At 52.8% G+C, this 23,167-nt stretch overlaps 1 protein-coding gene across 4 annotated transcripts; it reads left to right on the top strand.

Annotated features, from left to right (window-relative positions):
* The first annotated feature begins 3,695 nt into the window (after positions 1-3,695).
* On the top strand, positions 3,696-19,976 carry RAB17 (RAB17, member RAS oncogene family). 4 transcript variants are annotated; one of them, XM_016950788.4, is made up of 6 exons: positions 3,696-3,786; positions 8,077-8,170; positions 16,152-16,303; positions 16,925-17,047; positions 18,817-18,910; positions 19,169-19,976. In XM_016950788.4, exons 2-6 carry the CDS (start codon positions 8,080-8,082, stop codon positions 19,276-19,278), a joined length of 570 nt encoding a protein of 189 aa, XP_016806277.1. In that variant the 5' UTR covers positions 3,696-3,786; positions 8,077-8,079; the 3' UTR covers positions 19,279-19,976. The 4 variants fall into 4 exon arrangements, with proteins under 4 accessions (XP_016806277.1, XP_016806276.1, XP_003309588.1 ...); XM_016950787.4 differs by having other exon boundaries at positions 8,077-8,236; positions 18,817-18,906; XM_003309540.5 differs by having other exon boundaries at positions 8,077-8,236.
* Positions 19,977-23,167: the final 3,191 nt, after the last annotated feature.

The raw sequence follows: 23,167 nt of genomic DNA, 5'->3' as shown, positions 1-23,167 counted from the left end.
TGTGTCTGAGCTTGACATCCCACGTCCCCATGGGAATGCACCTTCTGATTTACACGAGCGCACCACAGGCTTCCTGCTCACGCTGGATGGCCCTTAGTGCATAGAGTGATCCATCACAGAGGCTGGAAGCGGAGGGAGGTTTAGAACCATCTGGCCCAGCCCCCTTACTTTGGAGGCGAGTAAATTGGTGTTGGGAGGAGGTGACTGGTTCCCGAGGGAGGATCTGGCAGGTTGCTCCCAGGTGACCTCTGTGCAGGAGGGGAAGCTGTGAGCCCCCAGACCCTCTTGAGTATCTGAGTTCTGGCTTTTCACTGTACCCTTGGGCCTTCATGGGGAGGGTGTCAGGTTGCTTGAGATCAGCATGAGCACCAGGCCCTGCCACACTGGCCAAGCAGGAGGCGGGCTTCGACACTGGCTCCCCTGCCACCCGCCCACAGTGTGCCAGTGGGCTGCGAAGTCACCTGGGCTGGGAGGGCCTCCCTTGTGTGAGCTTTGGCTCAGGCACTGTGGACAACGGACTCTAGGATGGGCCCCAAGATTCCAAGCCCCTGGTGGACATGTCTGTCCCCTTGAGTGTGTGCAGGGCTGTGACTGTGATGGTGTCACTCCTGAGATCAGGTTATATTACATGGTAAAGGTGAAGGGATTTTGCAGATGTAATTAGGGTCCCTTGTCCATTGACTGTGAGGTGAGCAAAAGGGAGATTGTGCTGGGGGTGTCTGCCCCAATCAGGTGGGCCCTTTAAAAGAGGATCTAGAAGTCAGAGAGCATCTCTCGCTGGCCTTGAGAAAGCAAGCTGCCCTGTGTGAAGGGGCCTTGAAGAGCTGACAGCAGCTGCCCACTGATGCCAGCAGGAATGGGGACCTCAGCCCACTGAGGGAACTGAATTCTGCCAACAAACATGTGGGCTCAGAAGAGGAGCCTGACCTCAGAAGAAGACCCCAGCCTGGCCAGTGTCTTGACTGCAGCCTGTGGAACCCTGAGCAGCGAGGCTGAGCCCCGACTCCGGGCCGCAGGAGCTGTGAGGCCATAACTGCGTGTTACTGTAAGCTGCCGAGTCAGTGGGTATGTGTTACACATCCAGAGATAACTACACAGGCATCGACCCTGTCCACCCGGGATGCTAGAGGGGCTGTACTGGTTTTACTCCAGGCCATGGTGAGAGCCACCGTGAACACAGGCCTCTCTCCTCTGAGCTGCAGAAGCTCCGTGCCCTGTCCCCTGCCACAAGTCACAGACTTTCTTCATGTGTTTTACCTCATGTTAATGAAGGAGATCTTCTCCAGGGGCTTGATCTAGTGGGAAACAGAGGAGAGGGGGGATTTTAAATTTCAGTCCGTCCAACCCTGTAGATCTGCTGTCCTACAGTAACGTAAAGGATCACCAGGTAAAACGCTGCTTCTCCCAGACGCCGCCACCTTGCCCCTCTCTCACATGGACACTGGTGCCTGGGTTGGGAGTATGGCCGGTGACTTCGTGGCAGTGTGGGGAGGGGATGTGTGTCCTTGGATCTGTGAGAGGTCCTCGCTTCCCCGTGGTCTCTGCTGAAAATGTCTGCCTGGACCGCCGGCCTCTGAGGCACCTTGGCCCTGCCTGCACCAGCTCCTGAGCCTGCCTGTCTTGGTGTCTCCTTCCGCTGTCCCGTGCCTGGCCCACGGGGCCTCTCTGCACCCTCACCAGTCACTTCTGAGATCTTACGCATGTGCATTGCTCAAAGGGTGGCTGGGGTGCCACGTGGCACAGCTCTGCTGTTTGGGGACTGGCCTGGGGTCTTTGAGGGGTTTTCGCCTTCTAGGGAGTCGGGACCCTCTCTAACATGAGCGATGGGCTGTGACATAATCACAGGTGAGCTTAGCTGATTCCAAAACTCCCTTCTCCACACAAGGCCTGGCTTTCAAACCTGTTATCTGACTGTAGGTACAAACCTCCCATTTTGGGTATAAAAAGCTGGTTCTTAACCATTTTGTCTTTTTAATTTTTTTATTTTTATTTTTACTTTTTGAGATCGTTTCACTCTGTTGCCCAGGCTGGCATGCAGTGGCATGATCTCAGCTCACTGCAACTTCTGCCTCCCAGGTTCAAGCAATTCTCCTGCCTCAGCTAGGATTATAGGTGCATGCCACCACGCCTGGCTAATTTTTTTTGTATTTTTCATAGAGATGAGGTTTCTCCATGTTGGTCAGGCTGGTCTCGAACTCCTGACCTCAAGTGATCCGCCCAGCTCGCCTTCCAAAGTGCTGGGATTCCAGGCTCGAGCCACCGCGCTGGCCTCTTTTTGCATTCTTGCTATAAAATTGGTATTTGTATCTTCCTCCCATTCTGCGCTCCCCCAACCCTGCAGGAAGGTGGATTCTTCAAGGGAACTGGAGAGAAGAGAAGCACATTCATGTATTTCCACATTCAGCCTCCATCTCACGAGTTACACCATTCCCAGCACGTCACCACCCCCAGACCTTTGGTTACCAGCCTGGGGGCAGAGGATAAGGACGTCATTCAAAAATAGAGAGATTCTCAAGCCTCCAGAGTGCGGGGGCCCAGCCGAGCACGCTGGCGGCTTCCAGGGAGGTGGCCATGCCCCAGGGGAAGTGGTTGCATGGAGGAAGAATCTCAGAGGAGGCTTGGACGTGGTAGAGCAACACCGCTCCTGTGTTAGGACTGGCTAGTCCATCCTGCAGGGATGAGGGGCAGAGCCTCAGCAGAAGTCCAGGCCAGTGTCCCCCCTCCAGCATAAGAGCCCCCCACTCCCACAGGGCGGAGGAACCACTGTGGTGGCAGAGCTTATTTCCCAGCAGCCCCGCGGGATGAGACCCAAACGAGAAGTTAGGGTGAGTTTGGAGGACATAAAGTGAGCTGGCTTCCCGTATACTGGCTGTGTGGAGTGATGTTCACGGCAACAGATTTCCATCTCCTCAGCCTCAGGCCCAACCCTGCTATCCCAGCCATACTCAGAGGCTCTGGAAATCTTACCTGGAGGAGACTCTTCTGTTACCACCAAGCCGGGAAATGTCATGACTAGAGTCTCCTGAAGAATTTGGGAAGACCAAGAGGAAGTCCACCTCCCCCTCTCCTGCACCTGGAGTCTCCCATGTCCACGGAGGCCACGCCCCCACCCCGCCCTCAGGTGGCATCAGCCCAGGATCTGACCCTGGACTGGCTCACACTCAGTTGCCTCTGGCCAGTGCAGGGCTCAGCCAGGGTTGGCTTCCAGCTGACAGTGGGAGGAATTAATTCATCTGACTGAAACATTCTTTTCTCTTCTGGGCTGTTGGTTTTTCAAGTGCAACAAAGATTCGATACAGCTCCAAGGAAGGAGCCAAGAAAAACATTCTGTGCCAAAGTGAGACCCTGGAAGTGAAACCCCGGAATAAAGCTGAAAAACGGGCTCCAGTTGGGTGCCAGGAAATGCAGGACTGGAATGTGACTTGACTTCCGGCAGCGCACAGGTGCTCCCGGGTCACCTGCTTTGAGGTCCAGCCTCCTGCCCTGCCCCAGGTGACCACATGACCACCGTGGACTTTGCCCTGAAACCTTCTGGGAGGAGAAGAGGCCTGACCTTGGCGCTGGGGTCCAGTGGGCATTGCCCTGGTCCGAGGCTGCTGCTCTTGACCTCTGCTCTGCGGCTGTTTTCCATTGGAGTAGAGGCTCCTCCTGTCCTGTCCTGCCTGTGGAGGGAAGCAAACCTTCCCCTGGACCAGAGAGAGGAGAAAGCGGAGACAGGTAGCAACGCTGTGGACTGGTGATGACAGGCTCTTCAGCTCCCTGCAAGTGACCGGGCCTGGGGAACAGGTGAGTCATTGTTTAAAGCTCTGTGCCCTTTGTGGAGTGTCTGCCTCTGTGTGTGTGTCTCTGCTTCTCTGTGTGTGTGTCTCTGTGTGTCTGTGTGTGTGCTCACGTGTTTGTACCCATGTCTGTATTTGTTTGTGTCTGTGCATGTGCCCGTGTGTGTATAATCAAAGGACAAAGCTGGGGCGGAGACTTCCTAGTTCAGATTTCTGATGGCTCACTAAGTCGGATTCCCAGAAGGAGATTCTTATTTGCATTTTTCTTCGGGAAAGTTCCGGTTTTAAGGTCTTGAAAAAAAAAACAAAAAACTTCTGGTAATGAGAAGAACTCTTAAAGAAATCCATTTCAAATGACATCAACATTCCCAATTTAATACCCAGTGATATCTAGGAAGCTTGTCAGGTTTTCTTGTAAACTCCTTTTTACAATCTACATTGTGTTTTCTGTATCAGATGGCTGCATTCTGAATGCAATGTACAGGTGTACCTCTTGTAATCTCAATATTCTTCACAGGCCCAGGCAAGGGTGACACAGGATCACAGTTGGCGATAGACTCATCAACCAGACCCTTCCCTGGAATGGCCCCTTCCCCACAAAAAAGACTAATGTGGGATTTGCTCTCCGTTTTTTTCCTTTAGTGGAAGGGAGGTGCAAGAGATTAAAAAGCCCCAAGTTAAGATTACTAGAGAAGCGCCAATCTTGAGTATGGTGTTCCTGAAAACATCTTTGTCTTCAACAACCTAATAACATCTTTCACTACTAATAACCCCATCTTGATTAAATTCTGGAGGTGGGGGTCAGGTGCCACACTTTTAATTTTCTCTTTGGACAGAAGCCTCCAACCTCTCATTATTGAAAGCTTACAACACTCAATCACACAAAAAGTTATATAAGAAAATGTTTACTGCAGTCTTATTACAGAGAAAAAATTAAAACTAAGTAAAAATCCAGTATTAGGAAAATGGTTCAGCAAGTTGAGATAGTTGTAGAAATGTTATATGTCCATTAAACATGATTTTGAAGCAATGTGTGAGACTGCCTTTGGTATTAAGTATTTCTTACACATAGGATAATAATTTTATGTTAAAACTATGGGTTTTGGTTTGTTTTTAGGAGTCATAGAAAAAAACTAGAAGTAGGCAAAAATACCATTTGTGGTTGTATTACGGGGGTGGAGTTATGGGTAGCTTCTTTTATATTGACACTTGTATGTTTATAGTAAAATAACTTTTTTTTTTTGGAGACAGATTCTCGCTCTGTCACCCAGGCTGGAGTGCAATGGTGGGATTTTGGCTCACTGAAACCTCTGCCTCCTGGGTTCAAGCGATTTTCCTGCTTCAGCCTCCCGAGTAGCTGGGATTACAAGCGTGTGCCACCACACCCAGCTAATTTTTGTATTTTTAGTAGAGATGGGGTTTCACCGTGTTGGACAGGCTGGTCTCCAACTCCTGACCTCAAGTGATCCACCTGCCTCGTCTTCTCAAAGTGCCTTTACAGGCATGAGCCACTGCGCCCAGCCCAAAAATAAAATAACTTCATTAAACAAAGAGACATATCATTGTCAAAGGAATGAGACGCCGGCATCCCAGTAGTCATGGTGCATTCCTTCAGAGTCCACCTGTTTCAGTTAATTCAGACATGTTTCGGGCCACAGATTTTTTGACTTAGGAAAGGTTTTATTAACCTATGCAAATAAATAGCAAAGAGAACTTGAAGGGGGTATCTCTGTTTATTTTTAATTATTTTTTTATTTCAATAGATTTTAGGGGAACAGGTGGTATTTGGTTACAGGGATATGTTCTTTAGTGATTTCTGAGATTTTGTTGCACCCCATACCAGAGCGGTGTACACTGTAGCCATTGAGTAGTCTTTTTTCCCTCACCCCGCTCCCGCTACCCTTTCCCCTTCCACCAAAGGGTGGAAAGTCTGGGCCGTGCCTTGACCTCTGAGAGCCTGTCCCCAGCTGACTTGAGCGGATCATCTGCTGGACTAAGTTCCCACCCCAGGCACTCTCACTTTGCCTCAGATGCTGTCTTAGTCTGTTTGTGCTGCTTTAACAGAATTCCTGGGACAGAAATGTAAAAAGAACAAAGATTTGTTTCTTATGGTTCTGGAGGCTGGGAAGTCCAAGGCCAAGGGGTCTACATCTGTTGAGTGCCTTCTTGCTGTGTCATCCCACAGTGGAAGGTGAAAGGGCAAGAGAACACGCAGGCTTGTGGACATGCAAGACTGCAGCAGTGTTAATCTGTGCTGGGCGTGGATTAATGAGGGCAGAGTCCTCATGACCCAACCACCTTCCATTAGGCCCCACCTCCTAGCATGGTTGCACTGGGGACTGAGTTTCCAAATCTGCTTTTTGGAAGATCCATGCAAACCATAGCTGGCCCCAAGAAATCATCCTCAATCCAGGTGGATATTTCAAAGCACAGGTGCTGTGTTATGTGCTCTTCATGCTTGGCCTCATTCATTCATTTCTTAGGAATTAGTACTTAGTATGTGCTAGACACTGTTCCCAGCTCCAAGGAAAACAGAATTCTAGCAGTGATTCCTAGTCTTGGCTGCATACTGAGATCACCTGGAGAGCTTTTCTTTTTCTTTTTCTTTCTTTCTTTCTTTTTTTTAAGAAACACAGATGGAAAACTTAATGTTATGTTTTTTATCCGTCTCTGAAGCCAGCATCATACTTGATGGTGAAACTTGCATATTTCCAGCTAAGATGGGGTTCCAGGCATGTTTGGGATAACCACCCGAGTCTACTATGTGGAACCCTTCTTCTCTGATGGGTAGAGAGCCCTAAACCCTCCTGTTCTGGACTCCATGACTCTCAGTCACTTTCTCTCTAGAACGATCTTCTTGGTATCTAGGACTCAGTCCTATTTGTTTCCAGATTGATTCCAAACTTGATTCCCTCCCCTCTTATCCCTGCAGGGCAGTCCAGACCAGTCTGTGGCCGTGGCTCCTTACTGGTGGCAGTGAGGGCATGTGGGCTGCTTCCAACCACTCCTGCTTTTCTTCTTTCCTTTTCAAAATTCCTCCCCTTCCCCCTTTAGGGAGCCTCCCTGTTGCCCACTGTGGTGAGGAAGGGAGATGAGACTCTGATCCCAGGACCAGCTGCCCCTGATGGGTTTCATATTTATTGTGGGGAGCTTCTCTTCCTAGATAATAAACACAAAGTGATAACATTAGAACATTATTAGAATGTCACCATTTTGCAACCCCTTAGTGAAATAGTGGGTCGAAGTAATAGTCTTCAATGACTGCCAACATCACAGAAAGACAACTGGACATTATTTGCCTTCTGTGGGAAGTGCACGCACACTCTCATGACAATCTCGCCAAAAAATAGCCTGTGTCTAATCACGTTTATGTCCTGAACCACCGCGGTATCAAAAATACAGAGTTCATAGGACTATTCAATAACACAGGGGTGTAATCAGCAACATCCGTACTGGAAATCTACAGGACAACCTGATTTCTTCAACACATGAACTGCAAAGAAAAAAAATACCTGTATCTCTACTGAGATTTGCAGATGATAGAATGCCTGGGATCTGCTTTACACAATACCCTGCAGGGGGAGGTTTGGGAGTGTGAGTGATACAAATGGCTGAGCTGATTACTGGGGAAGCGGGAGGTGGGTCCATGGGCCCATCAGACCGTTCTCTCTATTGTGGTGTGTACATGAAAGTTTCTATGATGAAAAATACGCAGGGGTCGCCCACGTTTATTTTGATCGTGAAGTTGGTTTTCTCTGGGGCATATTACTGTGGGTTCTGAGGCTTTAGACACAATGGGAATGTGTCTACGATGTTTCGAGATCATTGAGACACCAACCTTTTTTTAGGTAGATTTTTTCTGAAACACCAACTTTAATCCATAAACAACCACCCAAGAAATGCTCAGATGCTTTTTACCTCTCCTTGCATTAGATACTTTGAGGACAAGTAATAGATTTGTAAAAATTGAAAGTAATGGAAGGAGGACAACAAGCCCTGAGACCGTCACATGTAATCATTGCTTTTCGGGGTCTGCAAAGACCCGTGCCCGGAGCTTTCCAAGCAAAGCTCCTTTTGTTCCTTACCACAGACCTAAAAATGGACCTAAAAATTGCAGATGGGGAGATGGGGCATGGGGTGCAGAGGGGAGCAGGAGTGTGGACCTAGGTGGCCTCTGAGTTGGGAGCTCTGTATTGGGCCATCTGCTCCTGACCGAGAAGCAGCCCCGGGGTTGAGCTTGCTGAGATGATGTGGCTCCGATGTTCCACTTGCTTCAGACAGTTGTGATTCTTTGCAGGGCATGGCACAGGCACACAGGACCCCCCAGCCCAGGGCTGCCCCCAGCCAGCCCCGTGTGTTCAAGCTGGTTCTCCTGGGAAGTGGCTCCGTGGGTAAGTCCAGCTTGGCTCTTCGGTACGTGAAGAACGACTTCAAGAGTATCCTGCCTACGGTGGGCTGTAAGTGAGGGCAGAGCACCCCTTTGTTGGTCTTCAGTGCAGAAGTCTGGGCTGCTGACCCACACCTGGGGCAGATGGGGACGAGGCCCACCTAGGAATCCCCATGCTGGGACCTTGAGCTGCCTGTGTCCAGTGCGTGAGGGGAGGGGGTGAGGTCCAAGAGGGCACCCACAGAATCTACAAAGACAGGAAGTGCCCTTGGCTCTGGGTCAAGTTTCAGCTCAGCTGGAGTCTGCAGGGGGTGGAGATTCTGGGGTAGGACCTCTGGCCCCAAAGGGTCGGGCTGGGTGCGAGGGATTATGCTGGTGGAAGGGACAGCCCGGAAGAAGCCTCCTGGGCCCTGGCCACTCAGCGGCCTAAACCAGCTGTCCTCTCCCACCACCCAGGCCGCCCTCCTGCTAACACTGCTCCCTTGCTTTATTTACCCCAACAGCATCTTCCTTCCTGCCTGGGCTTGGTTTACCAGCTTGGCCTGGATTGGGGGTGGGAAGATCATTTTGGGAGTGGGCGGGGAGGGAGACCTTCTCTCTGTGCTTCTTAAAAAGGCTAACCTGTCATGAAGCTCAGGAGTAACTGTATGGGGCATCTGCAGGCTGCTGGCCTCCTTCCCATCCTGCTGTGGGCACAGTCTGCCTAGGCAGTGAAACCCAGTTTTCACCTGAAATGGGGAAAGCCAGCGTGTTCTTTATGCCCATTCCCCCTGGGGGAACACATGCAGAATCAGAGCCTCGGTTTCAAATTCGGACTCTGACATGGATAAGCTGCACATCTCCAGATTCACTCATTCATTTACTCATCTAACAGGCATCTGTTGAGCATGAACCCTTTTGCAGGCCTGCGTTAGGTGGGATGGATTCTATAACCAGCTAAACAGATGCACCAAACACAGAAACACAATTGCAAGATGTGGCACATGACGTTAGCTATTTAGGGAGCCCTTCCATTTTCTCGGGGGTGGTTCCTGAAGGATCCCCAGGGGATACAGGGGAATTGGCAGGGGTCTGCCTGGCCCGACTCCCAGAGCTAGTGGTGAGAAGGGCCAGGGTGATGGTGAGAGGCTGTCTGCAGAGGGGGACCCTGGGGAGAGAGTCAAGGTTACCCTGGGGTGTGCAGTACAATCCTCTTCTCCATTAGCAAGGAGATCTGTACCCCTCACCCCCCAAGTCCTGATATTGGACTTGGCTTCCTTTAAAAATACATCAAAATGCCAAGGCTGGCCTGAGGGTGGCCTCAGTTGAGAATAGAGCACACAGATGGGGGCCTCACCAGGCCTGGATGTTGAGAGCTTTGTACCTGGGTGGCTGGTATTCAAGATGCAGAGAGAGGCAGCAGGTGTCAGGCCAGGTGAGCTGGACTGGGGATGGATCTCACTCTGACACGGAGGTCTGCACACTGTGGCTCTCTGGCTGTTCTTGTTGTTTTGTGAGTAAGGTTCTGTGGAGACACAACTCTACCTGTTCAGGTACTTACCCTCTGTAAATGATATTCTTGCTGTTCCTCCTCCTCTATTCACTCTAAAATGGCAGCAGGGTTGAGTGGTTGCAGCAGTGACCCCATGGCCAGTAAAACCTAAAGTATCTGCTACAGGGCCTTTTACAGAAGGACTCCATGATGCCACCCTAGCAGAGCCTGCAGGAGCCAGCGCCCAAAGGCACTCACTGGGTGAGTGCAAGCAGGGCTGAGAGATTCCGAGATGCCCGGTTGGAGCGTAGGAGGGTGCTTTGGATTCATTGAGACGTGCTTGGACGTGCTCAGCCCACAGAGAGCTGTACCCACAGAGCACCCACCTTTCTTGGGTGGGGGTCGGGGGGTGATGTGTGGGGTCTGTGAAGCTTCAGGGTGGTGCTGGGCATTCTGTATTTTACAGGTGAGGGGGATGGAGGCCCTGACAATGAGGCACGAGGCCCTAGTTCCTTTCATTCCAGCAAGCCAGGGTCCGAGCATCCCCCTCACACCTGCCCTGCCTGTACCAATTGCCTGCCCTCTCTTCAGGGGGCCTACCAGGGTCAGTGGGGTGAACAAAGCTGGGCTTCCTGGGGAGTCCTAGGCCAGGTTGGGGTCTTTGCTTGGGGGCCAGGCCTGTATGTCTCACTCTACTCCTGGTCCTCTGTCTGGCCCCTCAGGGGCCATCCCCCTGCCGGCAGCTTTCAGATGAAAGCCAGGGCCTCCCTTCCTCCAAGCCCCTCTCTTCCAGGCCTGGGTTTATCTCCTCTCTCTGAGGGGGAGGACCGTTCTACAGGCTGGGCTCTGCCTTTCACCCAGAACTGGTGGGTGGAGTCTTTGTTCCCACTCTGGGTCTCTGTGATGGGGCCGGGGTGGGAGGCTGTGGGCTGTGGCCCGTGGCACAACGGGGAGAGGAGAACAGCCAGATTAGGTTAGCCTGTGGCTCACGAGCTGCCTTCATCCCATCAGCCTCCAACCCTGGGGTCCACATTTTGTATTGAGCACCTCTGTGTGTGGGCAGCTGTGCCGGGTTGCAGGGGTAGAAATGTGGAAGCTCCTTCCTTTGCTGTTGGGTGAGTCCCCTGTGGGAACCATGGTCTCCTCTGCTTCCATCCAAGTGTCTGCGTCACACCTTGGGATAATATTACAGCTTTTAGAGGTAGATATTACTGTAACTATGGATAGATGTCATGCAATTTATTATTATCATTATGTTAATTTTTTTGAGACAGAGTCTTGCTCTGTCACCCAGGCTGGAGTGCAGTGTCTCACTGGAACCTCTGCCTCCTGGGCTCAAGCCATCCTCCCACCTTAGCCTCCAGAGTAGCTGCTATCGCAGGTGTGCACCACCATAGCCAGCTAATTTTTATATTTTTTGTAGAGATAGGGTTTTGCCATGGTGTGCACCACTGCACCCGGCCTATGTTAATTATTTTATTATTATTTTTTTTGAGACGGAGTCTCGCTCTGTTGCCCAGGCGGAGTGCAGTGGTGCAACCTTGGCTCATTGCATCCTCTGCCTCCTGGGTTCAAGCGATTCTCCTGCCTCAGCCTCCCGAGTGGCTGGGATTACAGGTGCATACCACCATGCTGATTTTTGTATTTTTAGTAGAGACGGAGTTTCACCATGTTGGCCAGGCTGGTTTTGAACTCCTGACCTCAAGCAATCCACCACCCTTGGCCTCCCAAAGTGTATGTTAATTATTAATCCTCATTATAATAATTACATGATCACATATCATAAATGTGGATATTGCCACTTTTAGGATGAGGAGATGGGATGTGCTCACTCCTTTAACTTACGTGCTTTGGGGGAAGAGTGATCTGTGTTGCACAAAAACCCTTTGAGAGCAGACACTCCTGCTTCTTTTGTCACGTGTGGCTTCAGCTTTTATCAAGAACACTGGGCTCCTGTCCAGGGGAGAGGGTAGGCCAGGAGCAGAGCCTCAGAGGAGAATGGGAGTGCTGTCCTCACAGGTGGCCTGGAAATGCAGGAGGCAGCACGCCCAGTGCTTGGTTGCAGGAACCCCGAGGGAGGGACAGGATGGATGGCCACAGGCATGCCACTCCTTCCCTCCGTCTGGATTTTTTCCCTGTGAAATGGGAGTGTAAACACCTTCCTGGAGTGGCCTCTCCATGAAAGGTTGCTGTCACCCTGGGTGGCTTAAGGTCACCAAGCCCGGCCCTGTCCGAGGGGTCAGCCTTTAGGAGGATTGACTCAGGTCCCTGGGGCCCTCCCGAGGGTCTGGTTCAGTTGACAGGTGTGTGGGGTGGGGCCCACAGCAGGACATGACACAGGTGGTGGGCTCAGCTCCTGGCAAGACACCGTCCATCCAGAGGAAGCAGGAAGCAGAGCCAGAAAGGGACATGGACTCGAGCCCTGAAGCTGGAAAGCCAACGTGCTGGCTGGAGCCAGAAGAGCAGGCAGGAGCAGAGGCAGAACGGACGGGAGTCCGAGGGACGGGAGTCCAAGTGAGCGCAGCCTCCCGCCCACCCCCACCAGGGCCTGCCGCGGAGGTGGCAGCTTTAGGAGCCCCTGCTGTGTCAGGGACGGGGGCTGGACCTCCCCATGGACTGCCCCCACTGTCCTAACAGGCCACAGCAGGGGAGATTCTGTGCGCTGCTGACTTTCTGCATGACATCTTTTGGAAGGATGGTGACATCTAGTGCTTGTGTGCACATTTGCCAGCTGAAGCCACAACTAATCCCAGACTTGTTGGGCTTTTTGCAGGAAGGGGACGGTGACAAACAGGTACTGAGCACATTCAACTTGGCACCAGCTGACTTCCCTTCTAAATTGAGAACGTGGCTGACGTCCTAGAGCCCCCAGAAAATAAGTTTCCATTTCATGTTCCTTTCAATTTGTCATCAGCTCACTATTTTTACAAAACAGCCAAGTGCTACAGAGAGGGCTTCAATGAGCAGAATTGGCTGTTTATTTAAATTAAAAGGTAAAAAAAGCAAAACCACTTAAATGATATTAACATTTAGTAGAGAGGCTGGGCGCAGTGGCTCATGCCTATAATCTCAGCAATTTGGGAGGCCGAGGCGGGCAGATTGCCCGAGCTCAGGAGTTGGATACCAGCCTGGGCAACATGGTGAAACCGCGTCTCTACTAAAAAAATAAAATTAAATTAAAAAAATAAAATTTAGTAGAGGAACTTTTTTTTTTTTTTTTTTTTTTTTTTTTTTTTTTAAGATGGCATCTCATTCTGTTGCCCAGGCTGGAGTGCGGTGGTATGATCACAGCTCACTGTAGCCTCAACCTCCTGGGCTCAAGCAATCCTCCACTTCCACCTCTTCAGTAGCTGGGACCACAGGTGTGCGCCACCACACCCAGCTAATTTTTGTGTTTTTTGTAGAGACAAGGTTTCACTGATCTTAAGCTCCTGAGCTAGACTGATCTTCCCTCCTTGGCCTCCCAAAATGCTGGGGTTACAGGCATGAGCCACTGTACCCAGCCAAAACTTTATTTTTTAATTACATTTTGGCTTTAGCCATGGAGATATAGAAATGTGGTTAGTGGGTTTCTGAAAAAGGTTATGATAATAAATGCATGCTGTCTTCCGGGTCAGAGCCACGGAGTGCACGAGACTAGGTTGCCTCAAATACCTGTCCAGGGGCCCACCTGAGGGCCTTACATCTCTGCAGGGAAGGGAAGGGTCTATGTTCTGTAAATAGCCAAACATTGACTATTATTATGCATTATCATTGCTTGGACTAAAACCCATGCCCTCCTTGGAAATTTGCTGGAATTTTACATTAGTGTAAATTCAACCACCAGCCATCATTTTCCCTCCCCTCCCCCCCACCCCCTCCTGTTCTTTTTTTGAGGCAGAGTCTCACTCTGTCTCCTGCTGCCCAGGCTGGAGTGCAGTGGCACAATCTTGGCTCGCTGCAACCTCCACCTCCTGGGTTCAAGCGATTCTCCTGCCTCGGCCTCCCGAGTAGCTGGGACTACAGGGGCATGCCAGCACACCTGGCTAATTTTTGTATTTTTAGTAGAGACAGGGTTTCACCATGTTGGTCAGGCTGGTCTTGAACTCGACCTCAAGTGATCCACCCACCTCGGCCTCCCAAAGTGCTGGGATTACAGGCATGAGCCACTGTGCCCAGCCTCCAGCCATCATTTTCAACATGGAAAAGGAAAATATGAGAGGCTAAGATTGGTAAATGGAGGAAGCAAACCTGAATTTTATGCTCACGTTTCACCCTGCGCCAGCTTTTAAGATAAAACCAAATTCAAACTGAGAAATGTGATTTGAAGTGATGGGAAACAGAAAGATGTGGATAAAAGGCCCACGTTTTAAGACAACAAGTCCACAGAGAGCAAAGAGGACAGAAAGAAGAAGCAAAATTCATATGCCCTTTCTCTCCTTGCTCAGGCGATTTAACAGCCACCCTGGGTGAAGGGCACCATTAGCTCCTGCTATGGATGAGGAAGCTGAGACTTAGAAAGTTTAAGCAAGCTGCCATCAGATCAGCTGATGGGTGTACATTTATGTTCTGGGCACGGTCTTCATTCTGGCACCATTGTCAATCCAGTGGAGCATCTGGTGTGTTCAGAGGTTTATAGCCGGTTCAGTCCCGACAGTTGCCCCATCTAAGCTGGAAATCACTGGTCCTACTGTCTGGATGGAGACTGCAGCTTTGTTTGACCTGGGGAGTTGGTCTGACTTCAAGTTCCTGGACCTGCAGGGAACTGCAGGACGTGCGGGCAGAAGAGCCCAGGCAGTGGTTTCCGTTTAGGAAGAGGTTGTCTCATGATAGAGAAGCATGGTCTTGCTGCACCATGCTGGAAAGCTCTGTCCAGCCTCCTGTTCTCTGTCCAGCCTCCTGTTCTCTGTCCAACCTCCTGTTCTGTTCTCTGTCCAGCCTCCTGTTCTCTGTCTAGTGGGTGCAATTGAGTTTCTCCCACCCGTAAAGAGGCGATTAAGTCCTAACCCCCAGAACCTGTGAGTGCGACCTTATTTGGAGAGAGGGTCTTTGCAGATGTAATTAATTAAGGCCAACAAGATGGAACTTAGGATGGCCCTTAAGTCCAGTGACTGACGTCCTTATAAGAAGGGGAGAGGACACAGCCACAGAGGGGCAGCCACGTGAAGACAGAGCCAGAGATGGGGGTGATGCAGCCACCAGGAACACCAGGGTTGCCGGCAGCCCCTGAAGCTGGAGGAGGCCCGGAACGGATTCTCCTTCAGTCTCCGGAAGGAACCAACCCAGCTAACGCATCAGTTTTGGACCTCTGGCCTCCAGAACTGCAGGAAGAAATTTGCTAATTTGAGCCACTCGGCTCATGGGACTTTGTTTTGGCAGCCGCAGGACACTCATGCACTGTCCTTGGAGTGTAAGTTTTTATTTTAAGCATGTGGCTCCGTTTGCCAGAATCTCCCCAACAGACTCCAAACCCAACCCAGGGTCTAGGCAGGGTAGCAGCTTTGACAGGAGCCTGTCGGTGCTGGTGGCTCCTCCATGCCCCAGACACCTTGCCTTCCCCCGCCCCGTCCTCTCCAGTTCTGTGTATAACACATTCCTGACAAGCCACACACAATGGGGCAAAACATTTTGGAGATCTATAAAATAATCATTTTAAAATCATATAACTTTGGAAAGCAAAGGGTAGATAATCTTTAAATGAACAGTGCATTGCCCAATATGTTAAAGTGCTTGGGAGTAGTTTTGTGTGTGTGTGTGTGTGTGTGTGTGTGTGTGTGTGTGTGTGTGTGTTAAGCAGGTACATGGCTGAGTAAGACAAAGCCCCTGCCTTCCTGGGGGAGACAGGTGGAGAACGCAGGAGGCCTTGCCTCTGGGTGTGTATGGGGTGCGGGGAGGCTTCCGTGGAGGCAGGGGGCCCAGCAGCCCTTCCGGGGTTGCCGTTGGAAGATCTCAGAGGATGCCTAAGAGTTTTCTAGGTGAAGAAGAGGAAGGACACCATGCAGAGGGGACAGTGGAGAAGGGTGTTGGTGGGGAGCAGCATTGGGAAAGTGGGGAGGTTAGCAGGAGGCGAGGAAGGCCTTGGAGGAGCCTATGCAATCGTGACTGCCTCTGTGCAAGATGGGTCTGGCAGGCGAGGGGCCGGTAGGCCGGGGGTGCCCAGGGCTCTAGGGGTTCCCAGAGCCCAGCTGCATCGCTGGAAGCCGGCAGGGATGCATCGGACTCCCAGTAAGTGGAGATCCCTTTCACGGCGTATGTAGCCCAGAGCTTTTGTATTAGGTCCTGGAGAGATTTACCTTCCCATCCAAAGCCTCTCGAAAGGCCCCATAGCAATCACTCCCAACACTTTGCTCGATGTGGAAGGCTCCATCTCCCAGAAGAACTGTTTGCTCAACCTCCTGGCCATGCGGGCGTGGGAGATGCGTGGCCAGCTGTCCCTCTGAGCCCACTGCTGTGCCTGCGGCTTGCCGCGGGCCCACCTGAGCCGCACGTGGCAACCTCGTCCTCTGAGTAAGCCCTCTGGGCCTCCCTGTTTCAGGTGCGTTCTTCACAAAGGTGGTGGATGTGGGCGCCGCCTCTCTGAAGCTTGAGATCTGGGACACAGCTGGCCAGGAGAAGTACCACAGCGTCTGCCACCTCTACTTCAGGGGCGCCAACGCTGCGCTTCTGGTGTACGACATCACCAGGAAGGTAGGGCCTGCCTTGAGGCACGTCCCACCCTCCTTCCCAAGCACCTGCCTTCTGGTTTCTCCAGTGCAATGATGCCATGGTGTAATCACAAGGAACAGAGACTCCATTAGTGAGCAACAGTCACCTCCTCCAGGATGGCCTCCTGACAACCCCCCATCCTCCTCCACAGTGGGGTTCTGCTCCTCCGTGGTCCACAAAGAACATGCCGTTGCCGTCTGCCACTCAGTAGTTCCTGGTGCTGCATTAGGGTCAGGGTTTGGGGTGGTGGCCAGTCCCCCAGACTCTCTTGCACAAAGTGGTCCTTTGAGGACAGCTAGGCGTGGGAGATTCAGGAGCTCAAGGCCTGACCTGAAATACCCCGTGGCTGGCAGTCTCCTGGGCCTGGTCAGGGTGAAGGATCTGATGTGTGTCCTAGCAGTTTTCTGCCTGGCCGCACAGGTCACCCAGGACAGGAACGTGCCCTCCTCAGAGGAACGGAGCAGCCCTGCAGGTGCGTCCATGGCCAGTTGGATTCTGTGACATTTTACACAACGTGACCAGCAACACTGGCTTCCCCCTCCCGGAATAGCTAATGACCGCCTATAAGTTTTGTTTGATGTTACTTTTTTTCTTCTTTTCTAGGATTCCTTCCTCAAGGCTCAGCAGTGGCTGAAGGACCTGGAGGAGGAGCTGCACCCAGAAGTCCTGGTGATGCTGGTGGGCAACAAGACGGACCTCAGCCAGGAGCGGGAGGTGACCTTCCAGGTACCGCCCAGGAGACCCTGCTCTGCTCTTCCACAGCAGGAGAGAGCCCTGCCCGCCTGTGTCAAGACCTTGGCACTCACACTTTCATACACGCACACCCACACCCACACACACTTACACATGTGCACACACACCTCTACACGCCCACATGCATTTGCACACATGCACACCCCCCACATTCACTCTCACTTGCACCCACACACGCACACACACACAGCTTTCCACCTGAGTTTCTCTTTTAGTCAAAGATTTCCGGTCTTTCCTGAAAAACTCAGGCCCAGTGCAATGGCAGTTCAAGCCCAGTGGCAGAGGAGCAGGAACAGGGTGGCCGGCAGAGGGAAGGGCAGGGCGGCAGCTGCAGGGTGGGCTCGGCTTGAACGAGAAAAGTGATCTAGTTCCTCAGCAGGGCTCCCTTCCCTACTCTGTTCCCAGAAGGGGCTTCTGTGCAAATGTAGCCTCCTTCACTCGAGTTTTGTCAGTCCTCCTTACAGGCAGAGGCAGCGGTCACCCAGGTGTCGCTGTTGTTTCTCTTCCACGGCATCCCACCTCCCCCACCACATTTAGGACGAAGACCATGTAAACAGCTGCAGACAAGTGGCTGATGGGGAGACCCCACACACACTAGAGGCTGGCGCAGGGGAAGACCCAACTCAGGGCTTAGACCGACGGGCGCGCCTCCCAAAGAGAAAAGGCCCCAGCTTCAATGGAGGCTGTGGAGAGATGGAGAAGTGGGGTGAAGATTTTGGAGAATCTCGGGGGAGAGCAAGGGGAGCAAAGGGAGACAGCGTCAGTCTGAGCCCTCATTGCAAGTTGGGATGGGGGAGAGAGGGTCCTGGCAGCAGAGCTGTGCCCTCTGAGAGTGACTACGTGGGCTGTGTGCTTGGGCAGGCACAAAAACATGGGCACGAGGTTACTCAAGGCCTGGAAGGGCAGTGGGCGGCCAGGGTGGGTTTGGAGCGTCTGTCTGGCTGGGGAGCTCAGTGGGGACAAATGCAGGGCCGGCCGAGGGATCTCCGGGCCAGGACAGGAGGAGTGCACTCACGATGGTGGATGGTGCGAGAGCTGGGGGCATGGCCGGCCACACCTGCTGCCAGCTCCATGTCCGGCTGGACAGTCAGGAGCCTGAGCTGTGCCCTCTGGGATCCACCACAGGCTCCTCTTCCTGGGAGAGTCCCGGAGGCCAGGGGAGGGGCCTGCACAGGAAGGCCCCCATTCCTCGGCCACCCCCGACTCCTGGGCAAGGCTGTGGCCTTCCCATGAATGCTCTCTCCTGGTCACCCGTTGCAAGCCTGCTGTTTTCCGGTTTGCCTTTGCTCTGGGACATCCATTTCTCCCCAGAGGAGAGCTGTGTTGGAAAATGAGGGTTCCCCAGAAGAAGGGCCCAGGTGGGTGCCGTCCTGGGGCCTCCCTCTGCCTCTTATGTTTCCTGGGTTCTCAGTTGGTTCTTTGCCCAGCATCAAAGCCCACAGGTGCCAACAGGCATGATGGGAGGGGAACCTGGGGGTGGGGACTTGGCTTTCCAGGCCCTGCAGGAGGAGGAAGGCTGCCCCCCCGCCAGCTAGAGGAAGAGCCTCTTCCAGGGAGCACACCCCGCCCCTCCCTGGTCCTGGCTGCTCAGGAGTGCCAAGAAACACAACTTGGACACGAAACATGGAGGAGTGCGGGCTCCACGGCTGCGGCTTTCTCGGGTCCTACTGTTGGAAGTGAACCAGGTGTCCTTAGGAAACTCTCTTATAAACAACGCTGGATTTTGTGGCTGTTTCCTTCAGGAAGGGAAGGAGTTTGCCGACAGCCAGAAGTTGCTGTTCATGGAAACTTCGGCCAAACTGAACCACCAGGTGTCGGAGGTGTTCAATACGGTGGGTGAGTGACGTCCCCGTGGGCCAGACAAGGGGGAGGTGCTTGTCCCTGACCAACTTCCCTGGGTCCCTGTTGCTGGTGACGTGGTATCCCATAGAATGTCTTTAGGGACTGGATGGTGACCAGGAGGGGCAGGAGGCCCTTGTTCTATGGTTCAGGGTAAACATAGGAGGGGCGGGTCCTGGGGTGGCTGGTCTGCAGGGCTGTGCTGGGCTGGGCGACTTCCCTCCCTAGCCAGCCCCCTCCTCTTGCTGTTCACAGCCCAAGAGCTACTGCAGAGAGGCGACGAGGAGGGCCAGGCTCCACGGGGGGATGCAGCTGTGGCTCTGAACAAGGGGCCCGCGAGGCAGGCCAAATGCTGTGCCCACTAGGTGCAGCCACTCCTGGGGGCTGTGGGGAAGACGCCCCTTGCCTGGGCCATGGCCAGCTCTAGGTGGATTCTGATTCACTGTCAATGCTGGGTTGCTCCCCAGCCCTAGATGTTCCTGGAAGTTGGCCCCCTTTATAAAAACCACTTCCCACAGCCAGTGGGAACTGCCAGAGGAAGATCTGGCGTCGCATGGCTCCCAGGAAAGTGCTGTGCCCTATCCCCACTGATACCATCTGATTCCCCGATGCCTGTGCCTGTTCCACCTGGACGGTGGCCCCCTCAGCCTGGCAGCCTCTGGACAGAGAGGAAGGAAGGATTGGAAAAGTCCCCGGAGCACAGTGACGGTGGGAAGATGCCTTACGTCTGATCTTGATGGGGGCACTGGCCCGGAGCCTGGGCCCACCTGCTTCTGGGGGGTTGGGGAGCAGGCCCAGATGGAGGTGGTGGTGCCAGGAAGAAATGGAGCGATGACTGACTGTGGGGTGGGCCCAGGATTTCCGCATCTTGGTGAAGTTGCCCCTGGGAAGGGCAGCTGGGGGCAGTGGCGCCAGTTCCCTTCCATGGTCTCCCGGCTGGCAATGTGGTGAAGCTGAGTTTCTGTCCAATGTGCAGGAAGATTCTGAGACATTTCGCCTGAGATATAAGTTGTACTGCGTATGCAGTTTTTTCTCCAAAAATTAAATTGCTTTTGACAATCTGGCTTTTGGAAGTTTTTGAGGACAAGGCAGGGCACTGCGCCTGGTGGATGGTTGTAGGTATTTCTGTATAGATTCTGGGAGGGCTCCTGTTAAGTAAATAAGGAAGCAGGCCCATGCGGCAGGCTGTGACTAACGTGGGCCTGGCCCAGCTCTCTGGATGGGATGCATTCCCAGATGGCCACACTTCTTCATCCTGCCTGCCTCCCTTTACAGAGAAACCCATGTCTGAGTCTGTTTTTGCGTTGCTATAAAGGGATACCTGAGGCTGGGTGATTTATGAAGAAAGAGGTTTATCGGGCTCACGGTTCTGCAGGCTGCACAGGATGCACGGGGCCGGTATCTGTTTCTGGTGAGGCCCCAGGCTGCTTCCACTCATGGCAGAAGGCAGTGAGAGCTGGCGTGCAGAGGTCACACGGGGAGAGGAAGTAGGAGAGGGTAGCAGGGAGGTCCCACTCTTTTTAACAACCAGCTCTGGGGGAACTCTTACAGGAGCTTTGGAGTAAGAGCTCCATCATTACTGCTAGGATGGCACCAAGCCATTTATGAGGGACCCACCCCCATGACCCAACACCTCCCATTAGGCCCCACCTCTCACACTGGGGGTCAGAGTTCTTTTTTTTTTTGGAGATGGAGTGTCGCTCTGTCATCCAGGCTGGAGTGCACTGGCACGATCTCAGCTCACTGCAATTTCTGCCTCCCAGGTTCGAGCGATTCTCTTGCCTCAGCCTCCTGAGTAGCTGAGACTACAGGCACGTGCCACCACACCCATCTAATTTTTGTATTCTTTAGTAGAGACGGGGTTTCATCATGTGGGCCAGGCTGGTCTCCAACTCCTGGCCTCGGGTGATCCACCCGCCTCCGCCTCCCAAAGTGCAGGGATGACGGGCATGAGCCACTGCGTCCGGCCCTGGGGGTCAGATTTCGACATGAGGTTTGGAAGGGACAAATATCCAAACTGCAGCAACCCAGACCCTGTTTTGGGAGGTAAACCCCACATGATGTTTTCCTGTTGGGTCTCTATCTGGACACCTGATGTGGCAAGGTTATTTCAAAGGTGGCCACTTTTTGGAAGGTGATATTGGTTTTCATCCTTGTCCCTGGGACTATGATAAGCAGGTGTAAGTTTTAAACAATAAGACATTGTTATCCACCTGGAAAAAGTGGCATCACTGTATTGGCTGCTGTAAGGATCAAGGAAGGAGAAAGCAAAATACCTCCCGTTGGATGCTGAGCTTCTCATCACACAGAAGGGGAAAGAGCTCTGTGCCTGAGGCTTCCCCGGCTCCTCCGGGCTTCCTTCTGCTCTCACTCACTTTGTGTAGAGATGCCAGGCCTTGACCTTCAGTGGGGCCCAGACCATGGGGAGCCCTGGCAGGGGATGGGGGAGGGGACACAGAGGCCAGCCATTGCCTAGGGCCTGTCTGGTGAGGCTGGCTGTGTCCTGGCCAGAAGCCACTGCCCCTGTCCAAGAGGCCTCTTCCTCCTGCAGGTTCTGGTGGCTGCTCCCTCTGCTCATCCATTGGGCCTAGGGTGGGCACGGCCCCTCCTTGCCAGCCTGGGTTTCTCAGTGTTCCCACCACAGCTTCATCATAGCTCCTCCCTCATGATCCCTGGCTTCGTTTTCCTAACTGGAGGAGCCACCTGGGTCCACTGGGCCCCTGGCAGATCCAGCTTTCAATCTTGGGGACAAGGAAACATCTTGGATCTTCCTTGGAGTCTGGCTTTCCTGGTGCTAGTGTGACCTGAAATGAACTCCTCACGTGATCTTTACTAGACAAATGCAGAGCAGATTTCACACACGTCTGTCATGATCTCCAAGAAAAGCTAAAGGATAAATAAAGAAAACAATAGCTTCCTAGAGGGCCTGTTCCCTTGATTTTCGCGAGGACTGTCCTCGTTTCTCAGACAGTGTCACAGGTGAAATCTGACACTGTATTATTGCTATTATGCACACTGCAGTTTCCGGCTGCGAGTAAAGTCGGACCATTTTTCACGCGATGATTCCCTTGCCGATGAAGAACATGAAGTGTGAGTCCCTAGTGTGCTAGGCTATGTCCTCGCGCCCTGTGTCCCCGCAGCGGGCCCTCAGCCGGGGTGGGGACCCAGCTTGCGGGCGGCAGGAGGCTGAGGTTGCCCGGGGCCACCAGATGGCGCTCCAGCATTGTGGAAGGCAAGCCCCACGGTCCTGGCGTCCTGAGTGCTTGCTCTGCTGAAGGGCGAACCAGGAGGCTCTCAGAGGAGCTGCAGAGGAGCGGCTTGATGACATAGAAGGGGAGGAATACAAGGGAAGTTTGTAGGATGCCTGTATGTCTGACTGCCTGCTTCCCCCTCTGTTTTGACGACCTACTGTGACTATGCCAGCATTTACTATTAAAATGTGTCCTTTGACTCCTTCAGGAATCATTTCATGGCCTCCCCAAGAGTGGACAGATCTGTGGTGGTCCTGGAACCCTGGGTCTCCCGGGACTGTGACTGCCCCTTTCCCCTCCTCCCTCACCACTAGGCAGGTGGGGCTCAACCCTGTGCTGGAGTCACCTGCGGAGCTTCGGAAAGCCCCACACTGGGGCAGGGTGCGGTGGCTCATGCCTGTAATCCTGGCACTTCGGAAGGCCGAAGCGGGAGGACCACTTGAGGCCAGGAGTTTGTGACCAGCCTGGGCAACAAAGGGAGACCCTGTTTCTACAAAAAGCAAAACAAAAAATTAGCTGGGTATGATGGTGCACACTTGTAGTCCTGGCTACCCTGGAGGCTGAGGTGGGAGGATTGCTTAAGCCTTGGGGGTCGAGGCTGCAGTGAGCCATGATCAAGCCACTGCATTCCAGCCTGGGCACCAGAATGAGACCCCATCTCAAAAAAAAAAAAAAAAAAAAAAATGGAGCACCTCAGCTGCATATCACCCAGAGGTTCTGATTCCATCAGACTGCCCAGGGATTTCTAAATCCTTCCAGGTGAGCATAGGTGAGGCTGAGAACCTCAGTGAGGGCAGGGCCTCTGTCTGTCCTGATTTCTGTGGGATTCCCAGGGTCCTCTACACTGTCTGGCACACACCAGGCACTCAACACATGTGTATCCAACAAAGGGAGGAAAGCATGTTTTTTTTCCCTAGAGACCTAAAGAACAGGCAGGCCTTCCTGAAAACAGCCCCCGCCGCCCCTGACACCTGCGTGTGAAAGACTCACCTGTGTCAGTGCT

Source organism: Pan troglodytes, chromosome 13 (genome assembly GCF_028858775.2).
Source record: "Pan troglodytes isolate AG18354 chromosome 13, NHGRI_mPanTro3-v2.0_pri, whole genome shotgun sequence".
Lineage (NCBI taxonomy): Eukaryota > Metazoa > Chordata > Mammalia > Primates > Hominidae > Pan > Pan troglodytes.
This window is presented reverse-complemented; position numbering and strand designations above follow the sequence as displayed.